The 19906-nt window shown below is 31.8% G+C and overlaps 1 protein-coding gene across 1 annotated transcript in view; it reads left to right on the plus strand.

Annotated features, from left to right (window-relative positions):
* Positions 1-19906, plus strand: part of LOC145326608 (uncharacterized) — a 38705-nt gene extending 18799 nt beyond the window's left edge. The window contains exons 2-9 of the mRNA XM_080169978.1: positions 13096-13135; positions 13757-13825; positions 14212-14274; positions 15117-15165; positions 16606-16649; positions 17882-17987; positions 18821-18908; positions 19429-19906. Coding sequence (XP_080026104.1) covers positions 13096-13135; positions 13757-13825; positions 14212-14274; positions 15117-15165; positions 16606-16649; positions 17882-17987; positions 18821-18908; positions 19429-19461 — 492 coding nt within the window. The 3' untranslated portion in view covers positions 19462-19906. The remainder of the gene's footprint in view (positions 1-13095; positions 13136-13756; positions 13826-14211; positions 14275-15116; positions 15166-16605; positions 16650-17881; positions 17988-18820; positions 18909-19428) is intronic.

Genomic DNA, 19906 nt, shown 5'->3' on the forward strand with positions numbered 1-19906 from the left:
TGGATTAAGAAGGGGGCTGCTGGGAGGCCACATCTCCTTAAGGAGTGAGTAACAGCAGGATCTAAATTAACCTATCTTTAAAGCTACCCTTAGACACGGCGGCTCTCATTTGGGCCACAGTTAAGCTAGAACAACGTTTTATACCTTTTTAAAAATGGCACGAAGATTAAGATAGGGTTATTAGCGCAATACATAGTCTAAAACGACTTTCAAGGTTCCATATGGGCCCCTGAAGTCAAGAACCGAGAAGTTTTTAAGATTTTTGACGTTTTTGACATCTTAAAATCTACCACGATCCACTTTGCGGAGTACTACAGCCAAGTCAGCTGGGATAGAGAACTCTAGTCTTTTCTAGTGTTTTCACTAGGCATCTGATAGTATCTCCAACAAGTTTCATTAGTCCATCTCACATAAAGATGGGCTAAGGTCAGATTTAGTAGGCCAAAGTCATAAATCCAGCCACGGTAATTTATCTGCGCAATTCGAATCTGCCTTGTTGAACATATGCGCGGCCAGCTCGGCGTACACGTCCTCCATCGTCCAAAGATTTTCATGGGCAACAAGGTCATTATTACCTAAGCTTTTTATAGTAGGCTCAAACGTCCTGATTGGTCAAGTAGTTTTTGCGCTATGGCCGTTTTAAAAAAGTCCGGATTTATGTGGCGCACCCTGTATATATGTTATACCTATGTACATGCAACGGGAAAATCGACCAAAACTTTTGATACTGTAGACAAAAAAGTATATATTAAAATTGAAGAATTATCAATTCGATCATATACCAGATTTTTAGGTTCTCTAATGAAAGGAAACTTTCCCCTTACCTTAACCCCTTCCATCCTACTCGATGAACGATATGACCAATATATGATTTACGTGTTAGCAAGCTGACGAAACTTTTCCCTGTTATCCATATATATTTTACATCCATTTTCATTAAGTAAGACAATACCTACAAGAAGAAAAGCACAATAAAATCATGGATGGACATAGAACAGATGTTTAGTCATCATAATAAAGAGAAAGACAAAGAAAGAAGAGGTTTATGGTAACGTACTAGAAATTCACGAAACCTTTAACACTAGTTTTACATACCAACGAAAAGTCAATTGTATACTAAATAAATGTATAAGCATAGAAGTATAATCCAGACAACTACCTGCCCTAAATGGCAGAGACACTTTTCGTCTGCTAGCAAATTGTGGTCATCCACTTAGATTCTAGTTATATTTTAAGTTTTGATATTAAAAGTTTTTGGCTTTATCATATGAAAGCTAGTAAAGTATTTTGTGTACGATTATATAAGTAGAAAAATCGTATCAAAAAAAGTATTTTTGCATTCAAGTAAAATAAAGTTTAAAAATTTTATAAATTCATATTTTAGGTGGTGATACCCGCGACCGTGGCTAGTCGTCGGAGAGGTGATACATTTGAATCTCAGCAATGTACATAAAGAAGTTACAATTGGTTTCTACTGCTGCTATGTTAGATGGGCGAAATAAATTGACATTATTGGGAATGTTTTGGCCCAAAAAAGGCACATTTAAGACTTCAAGAAAAAGGTCTTGCAATCAACGAGTTAATTGTCTGTTTGGAGAGAAAAATAGAGAAGGTTCCCCTTAGTTATTCTTGGTTGTTGAACCTGATGTTAAAGTGTCATGGACAGCGGCCTTATCTATATAGGTTATTCATTTTCACATTACAGATCTTAATTTTATTTTAATCTCGGCTTCCTGCGCCCCTTTGTAACAATGGTCTGTGTTCAAAACCCCTCTTTTCCCAACCTTCATAATTTTATAATGAAAGAGAAAAAAGAAAAAAATTAGGATTAAAAATATTTTCAAACAACATAAGAGTCATTTCAAATCTTTTTAAAATCAACATTTTATCTATTTTGTAAGAACATTTTTAAATGAATTACTGCTGCTTTTTTTGTAAGGAAATGCTTATCCAACCATGACCACCGACGGTAGTAAACAACATCAATTTAATTTAAGGAGGTTGCGTGATTTTAATTGTTTTCTAGAAATGATAGGTTTCGAGATTTTAAAGTTAATGTCTTAGTTTGGTGGATAATATGACAGACGAAAAAATGTCGTTAATTTAGGTTGCTAACATAGAACTCATTTATTGGTCATTTTCATCCAGTTGTAGGGGAGGGGATGGGGTAAGGGGGAGGAATGGGGAAAGATCCAAATATAAACATATCCTTTTATGAAAGACGATTAATCCTTTTTGTACTGGACTTTAATTGAATTTTTTTCCTTTCTCACTGAGTTTTATTTTCTAATATAAAGTGTCTGTCTGCAGGTTAAGACTTTACTAATTTATATTTATGATTCTACTTTACAGTAAAAATATTTTTGTAAAACTAAAGCAAACTTACCCCCACCTCCCTACCCTAACTTCAGTAGCCAATAAAAGTTTGTTGAAGTGTATGCGATAATTTTGTATGTGTAATTAATTGGCTTTAATATTAGAACTACAAGCTTAAAGTCTTGACTGAGGATAGTGGCATAACCAGAAAACAGCCTAGAACCTACAAAAAATACCAAGTCTAACTATTATAGTATATACACAATTTAATTATACATTTTTTAAACGAAAGAAGTTTGAAAAATCACGAAACCCTTGTTTTAGTATTAGGTGGCAGGTGCGCTGCTATTCTTTTAATATTTAAAATTTAACTTAATAATATTACATATTTATTTATTCTTAAAGATCCTTCAGTCAATAATTTGAATTTTCCTACAAAGCAGATTTGTTAAGAAAACAAAATTATTTGTATTTCTTTATTTCTTAAAATAAACGTGTGCGTCAAAATTTTATAAAAAGTAGTTTTTGAAAAGTCATTTGTCCTATTCAGTTCACTTTCTTAGCATGTAGTAATAATAAAAAGAATATAGAATACGTGGATATATTGATAATATGGACCCCATTTTTTGGTCAGTTTGCACATCCAGTAGAAGGGGAAGGGGTTGGTGTAAAGAGTGGGAATGAAGTGATAGTTATTTTACCCAGTTCGGAGTATAGAGTACATGAAAATCTGGTGCAACATCCATGTAATAATATATCAAATTGTAAATAAAGAATAACAACATCCATAAGTAGCGAAGCTCTTATATATGACATTAAGAATAAATATAATAAATATAAATAATATTTTGGGGCCTGAAAATAAGGACGCCTTTACTTCGACATATTGCTTCTCAAATGCACGAAATTTTAAGAATATTTTTTCGAATTAATTCAGTTGCTGGTTTCAACTGTCCGAATAGATAAAAATCTTATTACAAAAATCGAATGCCGTCAACGTATTTCTGAAAGCTCTTTTTTACAGGGTATATTAAAAAAATTATATTATAAACAGCAACTGATAAAATCAGTTACCTCATAAACGTAGCTGACGTAGATGACAGTCGGAAAAACAAACAGACAGAAAAACAATTGGACATTAGAAATTAATAGGCAGCTTAACTTCTAAAAATACCACATATCATATGATAATTTTCTTTCGATGCTTATTTTTCATTTAATGTTTTTATTTGCTGCGCCACTGATGGATAATATCGTCCTTTTTGTTGTAATTAATACATATCATTCTTAACGACACAATGTATGGCGATTCCTATAGCTATAAAATAAACTAAGATCACAGTGCATATTCTTAGGTGTTTTCCTGATATCTGTCAGTGATTGAATAACTAAACAAGAATCAAAGAAACCATGTGACGTATCAAAAATACTTTGTCATTAAGTTTAATTTTTTTGCAGGACTTCCTTGTGAAGCTTTTTTAATAGTATGAAGTGGTATTAACTCTTTTTGCCTTTCAATGTTTAGGAGAAAAAAATAAAATTACGTTTTAATACTTTTTTCGTTTGAATGTATTTCTTAAACATAATGGGTTTTCTTCTGGGTTCTAAAGGGATAAGACAATAATACATCCCCAATGATAATACAACAAATAAAAAACGTTGATTTAAACTTTAGGTTCTAGATTAACAAACAATGTCCCCTCCCTCACTACACTATATACTGTTACCAATACATAATTTTAATCCTATAATATAAAGTAGTAAGGTTTTTTTGTCTTTAGCTTAAGATTCCTAATCCAATGAACCAATTGGGTTTTCAATTTTAGGGAAGCTTCATATAGGTCCAGGGATGGGTTTAGGCTAATTTGTGTTTTAGATTCAAGTCTTAAATTGGTTTAAGGCTATTATTCTTTCCTTCCCGTTTAGATGCTGGTGGCGAAACCGCTAGTTAAAATAAAAAAATATCTGAAGTTAGAATATTTAAAAAATTTTGAATTTAACAACTTTATCTATATATAGATATTATTTGCTAAGTAGACCAAACTATTAAATTGTCATCATGATTATGTGTTTTAATTTTAGACATTTGGACATATCATGTGCTTGAGAAATATATTAATTTTAACACTTAAAACAAGGACAACTATTTTTGTTATCAATCATGGCTAAAATTTTCTATATTTTGTATGATTTTTTTCTGTAAACTGAATAAATCATTTAAACAACAGTTCTTAAATACTAATCACCCCCCCCTGGCATGATAGCTTTTTAGAGCATAAAACAGTTAGAGCAATCATAATTCGTGCCCTGTTTATGATTTTTCTTTTCATATTCGTGGAAAATTGTCTTTAATACGATGCTATACATGATTTTTCAGAATGACTGATAATTCATGTCCTGTTTAGTTAATATATAATATTTATCTATTGCTTCGTATTATAGACAGCTTTCTGCGGATATTAAAATGAAATATTATTGGATTTTTACCTTCAGCCCCTCCGGTCTAACAAAACAGGTATTAATCTTATGATTTTTCTTTTCATATTCATGAAAAATTGTCTTTAATACGATGCTATACATGAGTTTTCAGAATGACTGAAAAGCAGAGATAATCCAGTGAATATCAATAGGTTTCGAAGCTATACTGAAAATTATATTCCAAGCAGCCCAGCTTACTCATAGTGTTTCTAGCGGCTGCAGTTTCGTCAATCCTAAGCTGAGGTTTGTGCAACTGAATTATTTCACTGAGGCTTGACGGAGAGTAACTGCGGCTGAGACTTATTGTGTTAAATATGATGTAAGTAGCACGGTTGAGGCTGCCGAGCCTTGCAATAAATTATTCAAAAATCTAATTACCAATCGGTCTAAATCAATCTATCTATCTCAATGTGATTTACATAACCTAAATAATCACTTAGTTGCGCATGAAAAATTTGTATTTTTTCTCACGAAAGCCATATATAAATCAGAGATAGAGGGGATAATCGACTGTAAATTATAATAGTTTTATCAACAAGTTATTTTATTTTATTCGTTGACCTAAAATCGTGTCCTAACTTTTAAACAATTAATTTAAATCTTCAAATAGGAAATATGGGGTGTACATTTTTTTGTAGACCATTGTCTTTTCTCTTAAGATCCCTGCATACAAAACCATAATATAAAGTTGCTTGATGTCTGTCCGTCTGTCCCTTAAGATCTCGGTAACCACTGAACCGATTGGATTCTACTCTATAGGGAACATTCCTATTGGTCCTTTGATGGTTTAATCCTTGAAAATTTCAGCTATATATCTTACACAGGAGCCGAAAATATCAGGTTTCCTCCACTTCGTGACTGACGGACAGACGGACGGTATTTCGTTTCGAATTATAGAGTAGCTTCGCTACTAAAAAGGAAGAGTTCTTTTCAATTGTTTATGATTAAATCAACTCAGTAAACTTTAATTATTTCTTTTAAATTTCTTCTAAAAAATTAATCCACAAGAAAGAAATAATTAAGTACTTATTCGGGTATGAATTTCACGTAATACGCATATTTATTTCCGAATAAATGTCCCTTTATTAGTTTTTACTGCACTCTAATTCTTAAAACAGTTAAAATGACGAATAAGTTTGTTTTTATTAAAGAATTATATGATTGCTTGAAAGGCTAAAATTGTTCATATGAAATAACAACAAAAAAATTGAATTTGTGTTTGAAAATACAATTGATTAAATGAATGTAAATTAAGATATATAATACAAAGTAGAACGATGTCTGACTGCCTGTCCGTCTGAGGCTTAAGATCTCAGTAATCGCTTAACCGATTGGGCTCTACTCTTCAGAGAATATACCTACTGGTCCTATGGTGGTTTTAAGCTATTTTCTGTTTTACATTCCTACCCCACCACTCAAAAAAATTTCCCAACAAAATTTTTTTTGTAACAATTTTTTTTTATAAGGTATGGATGAACACCTATAAAATGCTAAGATTTAACCATTGGAACGTAACGCTATAAGTGTGCCACCAGCTCTCAGTTCCTTCTTGGCTTCGACGGAGTCAACACATCTCACTCTCCTCCCCTCCTTTGTCTAGCAACCCTCCTTGTTTTTATAATGGTACGTTCATTTCTTTATTTTTAAAGTGATGGTTTTGATATTGTGATACTGTTAAATAAACACAAACAAGGATGACAACATTCATAAGTAGCGAAGCATAAAAATAATGAAAGATATCACGAAAGAAGCATAAAGAGTAGAAGCTAATTAATCTTGACATTTAATTTTGATACTTTTACAAATAAAATTTGTGATGATCTTACTAAACATATCAAGCTAATAATAAAGCTACCTCTTGGCCATTTAAATATATACACAAAAATACTAAAGAACGACCGGAATTTTAATTCGAATACAAAAATAATAAAAATCGGACCAAAAAATCAAAAATATGTAGTCATAAGTTAGACAAGACAAACGTGGCCTCAAAGCTATTTAAAAGCAGTCCGACCGCCAAGTATTTTTATGCTTAACTATGCCCCATCAAAATGTCAAATGCATATTGGATCTAGATCTGAAGTATTATTGAATGTGTGTTGTTCTGTCAATATATTTATAACTATAGATGTTTAACCTGGCACAAGTGGTGAGGACCTTTTTCGTCTGCTAGCAAATTTCTTTGTGCTCTTTTGTAGACACTTTGCTGTATTAATATTTCCGATGCTATTGGCTTATATTCAAAGACCCAATGGAGAGTCAGCACAGGGTCCCACCCCGTGGGTAGAGTTACATATAGCTCGTGCCCTCTATATTCTTTTAAAAGGCGAAGCTTTTCTATAATTAGGGTCGGTCAGTCTGTCAGTCCGTACGTCCGTCCGTCCGTCCGTCCGTCAGTCAGTCAGTCAGTCAGTCAGTCCGTCCGTCCGTCAAGCCGTAACGGTTAGCCCTTTTGTTAATTAAGGCATGTTAAAGTTGTCCTATCGATTTCAAACTTTGCATGGTGATTCCTGTAGTAGTTAGGTACAATTTAGAAAGCGCAGCAACTCTATAATCGTTACCAGAATGTCCGTGCGTCCATTTTAAACATGTTGATTTTAACTTGTTTACAACAAATTTTTATATGATAGAATAATTCGATTGATCTGATTTTTTGAATACTGATTCCTAGGACAACAAAGTACAATGTTATAAGCAAAGCATCGCTATACTCAAGTCCTAAAAATGTAAGTATGTCCTTAAACATTATCCTGTATTAGCGCAGTTTTTTCACTAATTTGCTTCAATTTTGTTTTTAATTTTATACTTTTACATTCTGATTATTCAGATATGGCACTCTACAAGTATTAATGTTCGTTTGTCCTACCGTTTCAGAGCTTCGCTTTTATTGATGTTGGCATTCTTGTTCTTGGCATGGTCTGGCTGTGTGTTTGTAAAGATTCTCTTTAGTTTCTAAAATGTTTTTATTCATTTTAGAGCTGTGTACCTCTTCTATTCCGAGAGAAATTCTTATTATGTGTACATCTTAATTGGGTTGTCTAAACGTGTTAATCAATAATTAATTCATTATCCAATCAGAAAAAAATGCAAAAGCTGTACTCGACCTTTTGTATATAATGAAGGAATTATCCTATCAAATTAATCCACCAAAACATCTCTTTCAAGTTTAAATAATGAAAATTTGCAAAAATATTTGTTCGCTAAAAAGTTTTTCTAAAGCAGTAAAAATTAGATATTTACAATTTGAAAAATAATTCCACCTGTTTTATTGTCATATTTAAGTTCTTAACAGGTCAACTGAATCTTAATTTTTCAACTTTAGATTTTTTTGGAAGTTTAAAGCTTTTTTAGCTAGTAGTAAATATTTAGATAGGATGAGGGTGCTATGTACACAATCGGAAACTCAAATTTAGTTGACCGAACCCAGTAATAGTGTCAGAATGATTATGACGTAAAAAAAATAGCCAATGAGGGGCCATTATTGACCAATGGTAAAATTTATAGTGGCCTCTCATTGGCTATTTTTTTACGTCATAATCAGTCCGACACTATTACTAGGTTCCAGCTGACCAAAATCTATGTATTATAAATCAGGGAGTAAGGGAGGGGACAATGGATCGAATATTAAATTTTTAGGAGTCTCAGACTTTGGGGACTGGCTTAAAGGGAATGTGCAAGAATTTAGCAGTTTCTGACTGAGTTTGGGGACTTGCGCATGAAATGCCGCTACTCGTTATGTATGTTTTGAATATTGCAGACGGGGAGAAGGGGTAAGAGAAGTGGGGGGAAGGGAAATAAACACTCGTTGTGTTAGTTTGGAATGTAGCAGACGGGGAGAAGGGAGAAGGGAGGTGGGGGAAAGGGGCAAGGGAAATAAACAGAATAAAAAGGGGCAGTCATATTCTTGCTAGCAGCTGGCCGGGTCCAATAATCTTTTAATATAAAAATCACACCAAAAAACCTCAATATATTTCATCAAAAACAAGTTGTGATTTCACTTTACATGACGCTATGGAAATCTATTATTCAATTAACAATCCCTCTATAATTTCCTACAAATTTATTGGATTAAACTGGATTTCATGCCCTTTCTTTGATAACTCTTATATTGAATTAATTGCCCATTGTCCCCTCCCTTACTCCCTGATTATAAATATAACCTGACGGTGAAAGGAATCCTCATTTCGAGTTTGAAATCGATAAAATAAGATAAGTCACTCAACCCCCCCCCCCCCCTCTAAGATCGAGCTCAAACCCAAGCCCAATTTAAAATTCGCAAAAACAATACAGTTTTCTTACAATAAACAAAGCTAATGATGTAAAATGTTTTGTCAACTATTGTCTATTATGACATAATTAGGTATGCTTTTATGGATTGTTGACATTCTTGTACGAACATAGAAACACTTTGATTTGTTTACATGTATGTTTAATGATATTAAAAAAGTGTAGCCAGTTGAGCAGAAAGAATTCGCAAACTTCATTAACAGGGCTTGGTCAATCGAAGATAAATTAATCTCCCCCTTCACTGAATTCAAAAAGGACGAATTTGACCAAAGGCATATATTTACTTTACCCACTAATTCACATTTTTTATGTATTCTCGTATGGCCCTCAAGGACTGCCAAAAAATGATCTCCAAAAAGTTGGTGTAAATGTGTCCGTCTTACTCTGTTTCTTTGCCAAATCTTGGCCGCTTTTTTTTCCGGCACAAAGTATTTTTTTACTGTAGTTGCCATTTTTTATCATATTCTAAAATTGTTTAATGGAAAACATTCGCTAATAAAAAGTGTTGCATCTGATCTATTAGTGCATGTGTTGACGGAGTTTAGGATATAATTACAAACATACCCAAATTGCAGAGTAGCTGCAATTTAAGGTGAAAATAAGAAGTGTACCTAAAAAGCAAATATATATCAAATTGGAATTCCTGTTGCTTTAAAATATGTTTTGAAATATTTGTAATTACATATAATTTTTATGTACAGTAAGCTTTTGATATAAATAATCCTATTTAATTATGTGTTAAAAAAAATTATATTTCTTTGTCTTAAATTAACGTTTTTACTCATACAGAATTGATGTGTTTAAAATACGTAGATAGATAGATATATAACCGTATTCTTTACTGGATTATTATTAAGTAATTATAATTATTAGTTCATGTACATGTATTTAAAAAGACACTCTAAAACCTAGATTTATTTTAAAAGATTTTTTTACATACAATTGATTTGTTACCAAAAAAAACAAATATTTACAAAATTACAAAGACATTTTAGAGATTTTTTTATATAATTGCTGTGCCCCTAGGTGATTTTTTTTTGTACAGAAAAAAAGACATTCTACATTTTAAATGTACAAAAAAAATAGTATATTATTAAGCCATTTAGTTGTTGCATTTTAACGGTTCGAGAAGCAATAAAATACTTTTATTTTTATGACATTTTAATGACCAATAAAAACATTATTTTAACGTATGTTTGAATGGAAATATTTGTTCATACAATTTTAAAAATACCACTAGAGGCTTCGTTGATAGAATCTAGGAACTTGCCTTTACAGGGAGAAATATTTTCTCTGGTATTTTTTTCTGTGGGGAGTTTAAATACACGCTCGCCAAAAAATAGCCTAAAACCTAACTTAAAATAACGGACCAAAGCCTCTAGATATTTATACATTGATTGTCAATCTAACAGAAATAAATGTGAATAATTCTTATTGGTTCATTTGAATTTCATTAAACATCAACATTAACTAGACCATTTTAACCCAGCCTAATATAATTAGAAAACACCTTAACAACAAAGATGACAACATCCATAAAAGAGAAGCTCTAAAATGGTAGAACAAACAGACATTAACACTTGTATAGTGTCATAACTGAATAATCAGAATATAAATTAATAAGAGTCAAAGCAAAATTATGGGTAAATATTTTGAAAAACTTCTTGATACAGGATAATGTTTATGGACATACAAACAATTCAGGACTTGATTATAGAGTTGCTTTGCTTATGATATCGTACTTTGTTGTCCCAGGAATCAGTATACTAAAAATCAGAACAATGACATAATTAGATCACATAAAAATTTTTGCTAAAAAAGTAAAAATCAACATGTTTAAAATGGACGTACGTACATTCATGTAATGATTAATGAGTTGATACGCTTTTTAAATCGTACCTAACTACTACAGGAATCACCATGCATGTTTTAAATCGATATAAAAATTCTAACATGCCTAAATTAACGAAAATAGCTATCCGTCTCGGACGGACGTACGTACGGACGGACCTACCCTAATCATAGAAAAGCTTCGCTTTTAAAAATGGATGAAACTGGCTATTGCAAGTTTGGCTTAAATGTGAAAACATATTTTTTTCATAGGATTCTTTGCAATATTTTAATCTGTCATCCCGGAAATCATCTTTCAAATGTTTTTTTTTTGTAAAACAGCTATTCTATAAATCTCCAGTGTGGCTTAGAAACGGATTAATTTTCGCTGTATTGTATCTAGTTTTCTATGAATATAAAAATGTACAATCATAATATTAAAACCAGTTTTGTTAGCCAGTCCCTTTGGCATCTCGGGGCAAACAAAACTGGTCAATCTTGCATTGTACATTTTCATATCCGCAGAAAGCTGTTTAAAATACGATGCGATAAATAACTATTGTTATATAAATATAGCTTGTTTATCTTATAATTTTGTCGATAGCAACCTCTAGGTGTATTTAAATGGGGGGGAAGGGGAGTCGACACTCTTCTATTAAATTTTACTTTTAAATATTTTTTTTCTTGGGGGGGGGGGGGATAGTTCTAAAAGTTAAAACCTTACCTGGATCTATAGTTGCTTCACTATTAAGGAAAACCAAATAGACATCCTCCTACTTTTAAAAAGAATTATTAGTTTGAAAATTCACTACTACACTTTTTTTTAGTCCCTGTGGGGTCTTATAATGGTGTCAATATAACTCATTCACTATCTAACCCAATTTAGCCCCAAAAGAAAGCATAACAAATACTTTTCTTCAAATTTTCAACCCTGATTTTTTGGCTATTGGAACAAAATTGTCCTTGTTTTAATATATGTCATGGTCATTTTATAAATGACTTTATGGTGAACTGTTATTTATTTTGTTGACCAAATTTTAAACAATAAACAGCAAGATGCTTGTTTTGTTTGATTTTATTTAAACTTTAGAAAATTAAATATCAAATTCAACTGGCTTGGCTTATATGGGCCGTTAAGGGTATCTTAATGATAATTGTGGATGTGGGGTAGTCGTGGTAACTCATCAACATTATATGCTCTATTATTTTAAATTTCCCGTCATTTGAAGAAAACAACAATGATTTTTCACATTTTCCTCCATACCTTTGGTGTTAATAGTCCGATTTTCGAAATTTTTTCAGTTAAAGATATCAAAATTAAATTTCCTGTCGTTTGAAGAAAACAACAATGACAGTCAGACTGCCTTTTTGCAGGTTTTTGGCTATTATTATATTTTTCACAATTTTACCCATATCTTTGGTGTTTATGGTCCAATTTTCAAAAATTTGTCAGTTAAAGATATTAAAATTAAATTTCTGGCGTTTGAAGAAAAGAAACAATGGCGGCCAAACTGCCTTTTAGCAGGTTTTTGGCTATTTTTATATGTTTGACATATTTGCCCATATCTTTGGTATTTTTGGTCCAATGTTAAAACTTTTTTGCATTAACAGTTTCAAAATATTTTTCCAATCATTATGTGCATCTAGTATGTAATTTACTTTAACCGTCTTCATCATACAAAATAAAACAAGGTTTCGTGTTTAGTTTCTCCAATAAATCTATTCTTGATTTTAATAAATACACTTTAAATCTACTTCTACGTATTCCCATCCAGAATTTTTTGTGCTTCGCTACTTATGGATGTTGTCATCCTTGTTTTATAATGATTATACTGTATCAAACAATTTATGCAGTAACTAGCAACTTTGCGCCTAGAGCCTCTAGGGGCACTTTTGGGGCGATTAATTTATTTTAAAGGGGAGGGAGTAGTCGAGTATTTTTTTGTAGTTATTTAAAAGGAGGTCATTTTTTTCTTGTACCTTTTCTCCTTGGTGATGGTATCCTCCCCCCCAAAATATATATATATATATACCTTCCCGGGACCTATGATAAGCAACATTATAAAGGAGAACCATATCGGCTCAGCGGTTAATGAAATTCTTTTGTATACACAGACATGTATGTTACTTTATTATAAGGATTTCTATACTCATTTGGAACTAATTTCTTTATTTTTATTTTAGATGCCTGTGACACTGAATGTTTTGCTTGGTACTCTTACAGGTTAATATCCAATTATATAAATTAGTAGAGAATTTTTATTTGAAGCTTAAGATCTCAATAACGACTATTTTGCTTGCTCCTCTCTGCAGTTTAGCTTTTCATAGGTCCTGGAAAAGATTTATATCTATTTATTGGGAGGTTACCATCATTAGTCCATTAGAAATCGCTCCCCCTTCTTTTTCTCACATTTGCTTTTTAAAACTAAAATTGAAAGGGTGGAAGAGTCGAATTACCCGACTAGGAGGTGCGTTGCCGTTAGGTCTTAATCTTTTTAAATGTACCCAAAAACTCTCATTCGCTGTCTTAAAAACTCTTCGTAATTTCATTCATTATTGATTGGTAGGTTAAACTTCTTTTCATCATATTGTTTTAAACTATTGGAAGGGAAATTATGTTTATCATCATTGAGGGTCCCCTCGATTTTGGTTTAAGTGAAATGTCAAAATTTTTGAGTGGGCTTCTCATAACCCCTGGCAAAAACCTGTGCACGCCACTGGTTTATATGAATTAACAAAATACAGGTAAAGATTCTAGGAAGGAAAAAGTCATATTAATAAGAACTCTCTCTAAATATTTAACCTAATTGAAATTCGTAAAAAAAGTTATTTTTATTGTATGCAGTGGTTCCATTGGTCTATGGAACTCCTCTTGTAGAAAATCACCTACACCGTCTGGGTGGACAAGTTTCAGGTAAAAATTATATGATCAAAAACAGTATTGTTTGTACGAGGGAAAACGAAGCTAATATTTACATTAATTTTCCATATCACTATCCGCGGAATAATGTTTAAAATACAATAATGCGATATAGATAATTTCTACTTGAGAGGAAATATGTCAATAAAAAGCGCAGCAATAACAATATTAGAAACAACTAGGGATATAGTGACAAAACAAGTGATAGGGAAATTTATCCAATTCAGATTATTGTGTAGTCAAATAAGGCGAAGAAAAAAAACAAGCAATATGTACTTATCTATTAATATTACAATCTTTCTATTTACATAACTATTTTTTTATCTTTTTGTCTATTCATCTAACTATCTCTCTACGAATTTCATTCTCTATCTATGTAGGACACCATCATGAAGGACATCATGAAGGACATCATGGAGATCATCATGGTCATCACAATGCAGGTATTCTTGTAAAACAAGACAATATATTTATAAATATATCTTTTACTGTGAAGTTTCTTATAGGTCCAATGAAGGTTTTTGTTTAATGAAAGGTTATCTTTATTCTGAAGCTCTTTATATTGCCTTTAGAAAAAAGGCGTAGTAGAATACAAATAACCAATGATCGGCCAATACACAGGCTAAATTTACCAATGACAGGCTATTACACATTTTTATTGACCAATGGTAGGCCAGTGTGACGTCATTTTTTATGAACTTTGAAAAGCTTCCTCATTCTGGCAAGGGAAATCACCAGATACAGAGCAAGCATTACATTTTTTAAAAATACTGAAATAGCTAGAAGGGATGAAAAAAAACACTTTTTTCCAGGTATGATACTGCAGATCCTTATCCTCAAGGAAACTTTGAATTGCGTCTATAACAGCAATTTCTTTACTTAGAGAATTTATATTTTAAACTTAAGCTACTTTTATATGACCAAATGACATATACAAATTTTGTGAAGATCTGCAGCCATTTTTTTGCTATGCTGAAGACAGCGGATGCGGCGGCTACATAATGGTTTTGCCATGGACTACTAGTGCCACCAAAATTTTATCTATTGAAAATCTTTTAATTAGAAATAAAAATCCTCTGAAAAATTTTCTTTCTATTTTATTTTTTAATAAAAGGAAGCCACACAACATTTTTTAGGCATCTAGCTATAACAGGTGACGAGATAGAAGGGGGAGGAGTAATGCATATTCACCCTTACCCCCCAACCTCCCTAACAATCTATTAAGGCCTTGCTTGATGCAAAAGCGTTATTTTTGAAAATTAATGTTTTCATTTTTTACTTGTAGAACACCATCATGACTCTGAGCATCATCATCATACCAGACAACATAATGAGGTTCAGGCTTATGTCTTTATCAAACTATAATAATTTCGCACCTACCTTACAATATATTTCTTACTTTAAAATAAAATTTTCAATAGTTGTTACATTATTCTTGAAATAGAGTATATTAAACCCTGAACAACTTTATTATGCAATCTACATTTTCCTGTATATTTTGTCTATGGTAGTACATAAGTGTACAGCTTTACAGTACATTGTTTCAATTTGGTAAAGCATAGACAAAATATCAAGGAAAATGTAGATTGCAAAATAAAGTTGTTCAGGGTTTATCCCCCCCCCCCCCCAAAGAATACATACATTTTAAAAACCTGTCCTGGTTCTAAAGGGAAGATTGTCTATAAAACAAGAATACTTTGGCCCAATCAATTTAAAATATTATATTTATTGAGTTGTTTAAAGTTGCATGAATCACCAGGACAATCAATATATTATTACTTGGATACTCGCATCGGGCTAAATAATGATACCACCTTTACCCCATCCTCTCCCCTCCTTACTGTTTGATCGAACTGATCAATAATCAAGAACCATATTAGCAACCTAAATGACGACAAATTTTCCTTTATCCACAATAATCGCCCTTTAAAAAGAACATGCAATGAGTTTTTGTCCCTAACTTATATTAATAGTCCAAATCCTTCAGATATTCACAACAAAGTAACCCATAAAGAACAAAAAAATTTATGGAAAACATTTATTTAAATGCAACTAACTATGCATTTTTTATCAATAATCGTAAATCATTTGCAATTTTCTAAAATTACTCATAATTTAACTAATATTTAATTTCTAGCATATTCTTTAAATAAAAAGAAATATATATGAATAAGAATAAAATACATTTTTTCAAACAAGCAATTCATCATTATGAATTAAATTCAAGAGAAGGGACATTGGGCTGTTTATACTAGTATCATAACGTTTCAACCACTAATTTTATTCTACAGAAGGGGTAATTTTCTATACCAACATTGGGAATGTACCTAAATTTATCAGGCATAGTCTTATCCCTGTATATCCCTGGCTTAATTTAATAAAAAAAAGCATATCATTAACAGTTTAAGAAGCACATCAAATTTGTTAAGATAATACAATTTAAATAACATTACAACTTCCATTGGCTCGGCAGCAGCCTGTACGCCTAAACAAAATTTAACCTTTTACAATTTTAAAAATCTCTTGAAAGTCTAAACCTGACCCAAATAATGCAATTCCTTTTTTCAAAAAAATATTTAAAGCATATAAACTGGTTTAAATTTGAAGCTTAGTTGCGGGTGACGCTCGACTGCCAAGCCCTAAAACTTAGGAATAAGCGAATAACGAAAGCTGAAAATCATTTATAGTTTTTTTTTCGAATCAATTTCGTTGTTGGTAAAAGCTGCCTAAAACTTTCTTCCTTTATAAATAGTTTGATAAGAAATATTTGTTTTGACTGTTTCATTCCTTCCCCATGCACAAGCACTTTGGAAAAAAGGTAAGAAATCAATTTTTAAATTAATTGTATTAAATTTTCCCTTGTTATTTGTGTTATAATGTTAACGTCTCAAAACTATATAAATAAGCTGCATCTACAAACAAATTAACTATAATGAATACTAAACCCTATTATCATTTACTTAGCTTAAGGAAATGGACAGCCAAAAAGAGGTGTAAAATAGATGCTTATTTTTAGTGATAATTCTAACAAGCCTTGTATTCTACCTATAATAGCAACTAAGTAATAGTTATTTCTCGCATCGTATTATAAACGGCTTTCCGCGGATATAGAATGTACAATAAGAGATATAAGTTTTCCGGAATTGTAATGTAGGGAGTAGATTTGAAATCTGCATCAAATTTTAAGGATTTTTTATAAAATTCGTTTTTTGTATAATTCTTTATCTAAAAGCGGAAATACAAATTAAGTTAATTAATTTTGGCATCTGTGATTGGTGGATTTAAAAAATCTGCGCTCTGATTGGATGTCGTACATCATTCAACCAATTAGAGCGCAGGTAGTTTAAAATCCACCTATCCTATTGGTCAAAATTAATTAACTTAAAATGTATTTTCGCTTTTAGATAAAGAATTTTACAAAAAACGAATTTTATAAAAAATCCTTAAAATTTGATGCAGATTTCAAATCTACTCCCTACATTAAAATTCCGGAAAACTTATATCTCTTAATGTACAATTATAAGATTAAAACTAGTTTTTTAGCCCCGTGGTGCCGAAGGCACCGGCTAAAAAAACTAGTTTTAATCTTATGATTGTACATTTCTATATTCGTAGAAAATTGGATATAATACGATGCTAGACATAGTTTTTTCGTATGGATGAGAACCGGTTCCTATCCACCGGATTCGAATGAATACGAGAAAATACATTATTCCTTAAGCATTCCATGTTCTCTTTACGATAACTGAAAATCTAACCTAAGTAAATTATTAGAAAGGAAATTTTCTCACGTTGTTTCAGCATATTATCTGAACTAAAAACCGAGTAAATTCCAATCTTCTTGTTTTGGCTATTTTGTTAAATATGTCCATTAGCTGCTCCGTACATAGCATATAGGGTTCTTACCGAAAGAATTGCAAACTAAATCTAAAAGGGAAACTTAATTCATCCTTGGCCATCTGTGGATTAAGAACTCGGTTCAATGTTTAGCAAGATCTTAACGGACAAAGAAAAAAAACAATTACACTATACTAGAATATATTTGCTCAGGACTTTGTGACCGTTTGAACCGCAGAAGTTCCTCTACCTATATTGTAGCTGATGGTAGCATTAAGAGACCTTTCTGTCAGCCTGTTGGCGCTGAACTAGGATGCAAGTAAGCATTTTTAGAGATCGTGATGTACGGACATTGTGTTACTCTTTTCTATATTTTTATTTTATTTTTGCATGAATATCTGTTGTCTTTCTATTTGTAGAACTATCTATCTCTCTTTCTATCTATATAAGGTTACTGTATACCATGGAACTATCTATCTATCCATCTATATATCTACCTATCTATCTAGATGTCCAATAGTAGAGTATATGCCTGTGGGAGGTTACTGTGCCCTCTTGAACTGTCTATCTATCCATCTATATATCTATCTATCTATCTAGATGTCCCAAAGTCGAGGATTTGCCTGTAGGAGGTTATTGTGCCCTCTGGAACTATCTATCTATCGATCTATATATCTATCTATCTATCTAGATGTCCCAAAGTAGAGGATATACCTGTGTTGGTGGTTACTGTGCCCTCTGGAACTATCTATCTATCCATCTTTATATATATCTATCTATCTAGATGTCCCAAAGTAGAGGATATGCCTGTAGGAGGTTACTATCTCCTCTGAAACTATTTATCTATCCAACTATCTATATATCTACATATCTATCTAACTATCTAGATGTCCCAAAGAAGAGGATTTGCCTGTAGGAGGTTACTGTGCCCTCTGGAACTATCTATCCATATATTTATCTATCTATCTATCTAGATGTCCAACAGTAGAGGATATGCCTGTAGGAGGTTACTGTGCCCTCTGGAACTATCTATCCAACTATATATCTATCTATCTATCTAGATGTCCAACAGTAGAGGATATGCCTGTAGGAGGTTACTATCTCCTCTGGAACTATCTATCTATCCATCTATACATCTATCTATCTATCTAGATGTCCCAAAGTCGAGGATTTACCTGTAGGAGGTTACTGTGCTCTGTGGAATTGTCAGGATGAATCTTTGGCTAGAGAATATACACTGGTAATTTGTTATAGCAAAGTTTTTTTTTAATTATGTTAATTAAATCGATAATGTTTATTTTTTTCCATTATTTATAACGAAAGTCACTTTTGTAAGAAAAAAATAAATTCATCTGTTTCTATTTTTACTCAACTCAACCTAACCTGAAATACTCAATGAAAAAAGTCACCAAAAACTTTGTTTATGGTACAGATTAAACTAAAACTATTTTTTAACTACTTGTTAGTTTTGTTAGTAGCAAAGCTAATCTATAATTCTTCACGTTCTCTGTACGTCCGTCAGTCTGTAACTTATTGGGGGAAATGTTATTTTCTCGGATGCTATTAAAGATACACAGCTGAAATGTCTATGATTTATGCGCATAAAAGATACTCATTGTATTGTCCGTTTGTCTATTGGTTAAGCTTCAAAAGATATAAACAATGTTAACATAAACATCTGCTCTAAAACTCACTTGGTCCATTCCTTGATTCTTGTGCTTTGCTACTTATGTATGTTGTCATCTTTGTTTTATTTTCAGATGGGCGAATGGACGTGCAAGCAATGGTGTTAATTACACAAAAATCAACCAAAAATTCACATCAATATAAAATTTATTGTTTATGTTTCATTATATTTCTATGGGCATTAATAACTTTACTTCCAGTATGGCCTCGAAACCGGTTAATATTAGGTTGATTAGACCTGGTTTTAGATCGTACTGAAATTCATGTATTCCATCGTATTAGAGACAATTTTCAACGAAGATTCAAATAAAAATCATAAAATTAATTCCAGTTTTGTTAGCCTAAATATCGGAACCTCTAGGCTAAAAAAACTGATTTTAATCTGATACTTTTTTTTATTTTAATATCCGTGAAAGGCTGAATATAATACGATGCGATAAATAACTTATCTAGTCAGAAAGTGATATTTATTGAATTTTTTTTGTACCTGCTCTTGTTAAGTTTATAATTGTTTTATTAAATAGTTATATTAATAAATCTACTTATATTTTT

Source organism: Acartia tonsa, chromosome 8, assembly GCF_053477335.1.
Source record: "Acartia tonsa isolate MP-2025a chromosome 8, ASM5347733v1, whole genome shotgun sequence".
NCBI classification, from domain to species: Eukaryota; Metazoa; Arthropoda; class Copepoda; order Calanoida; family Acartiidae; genus Acartia; species Acartia tonsa.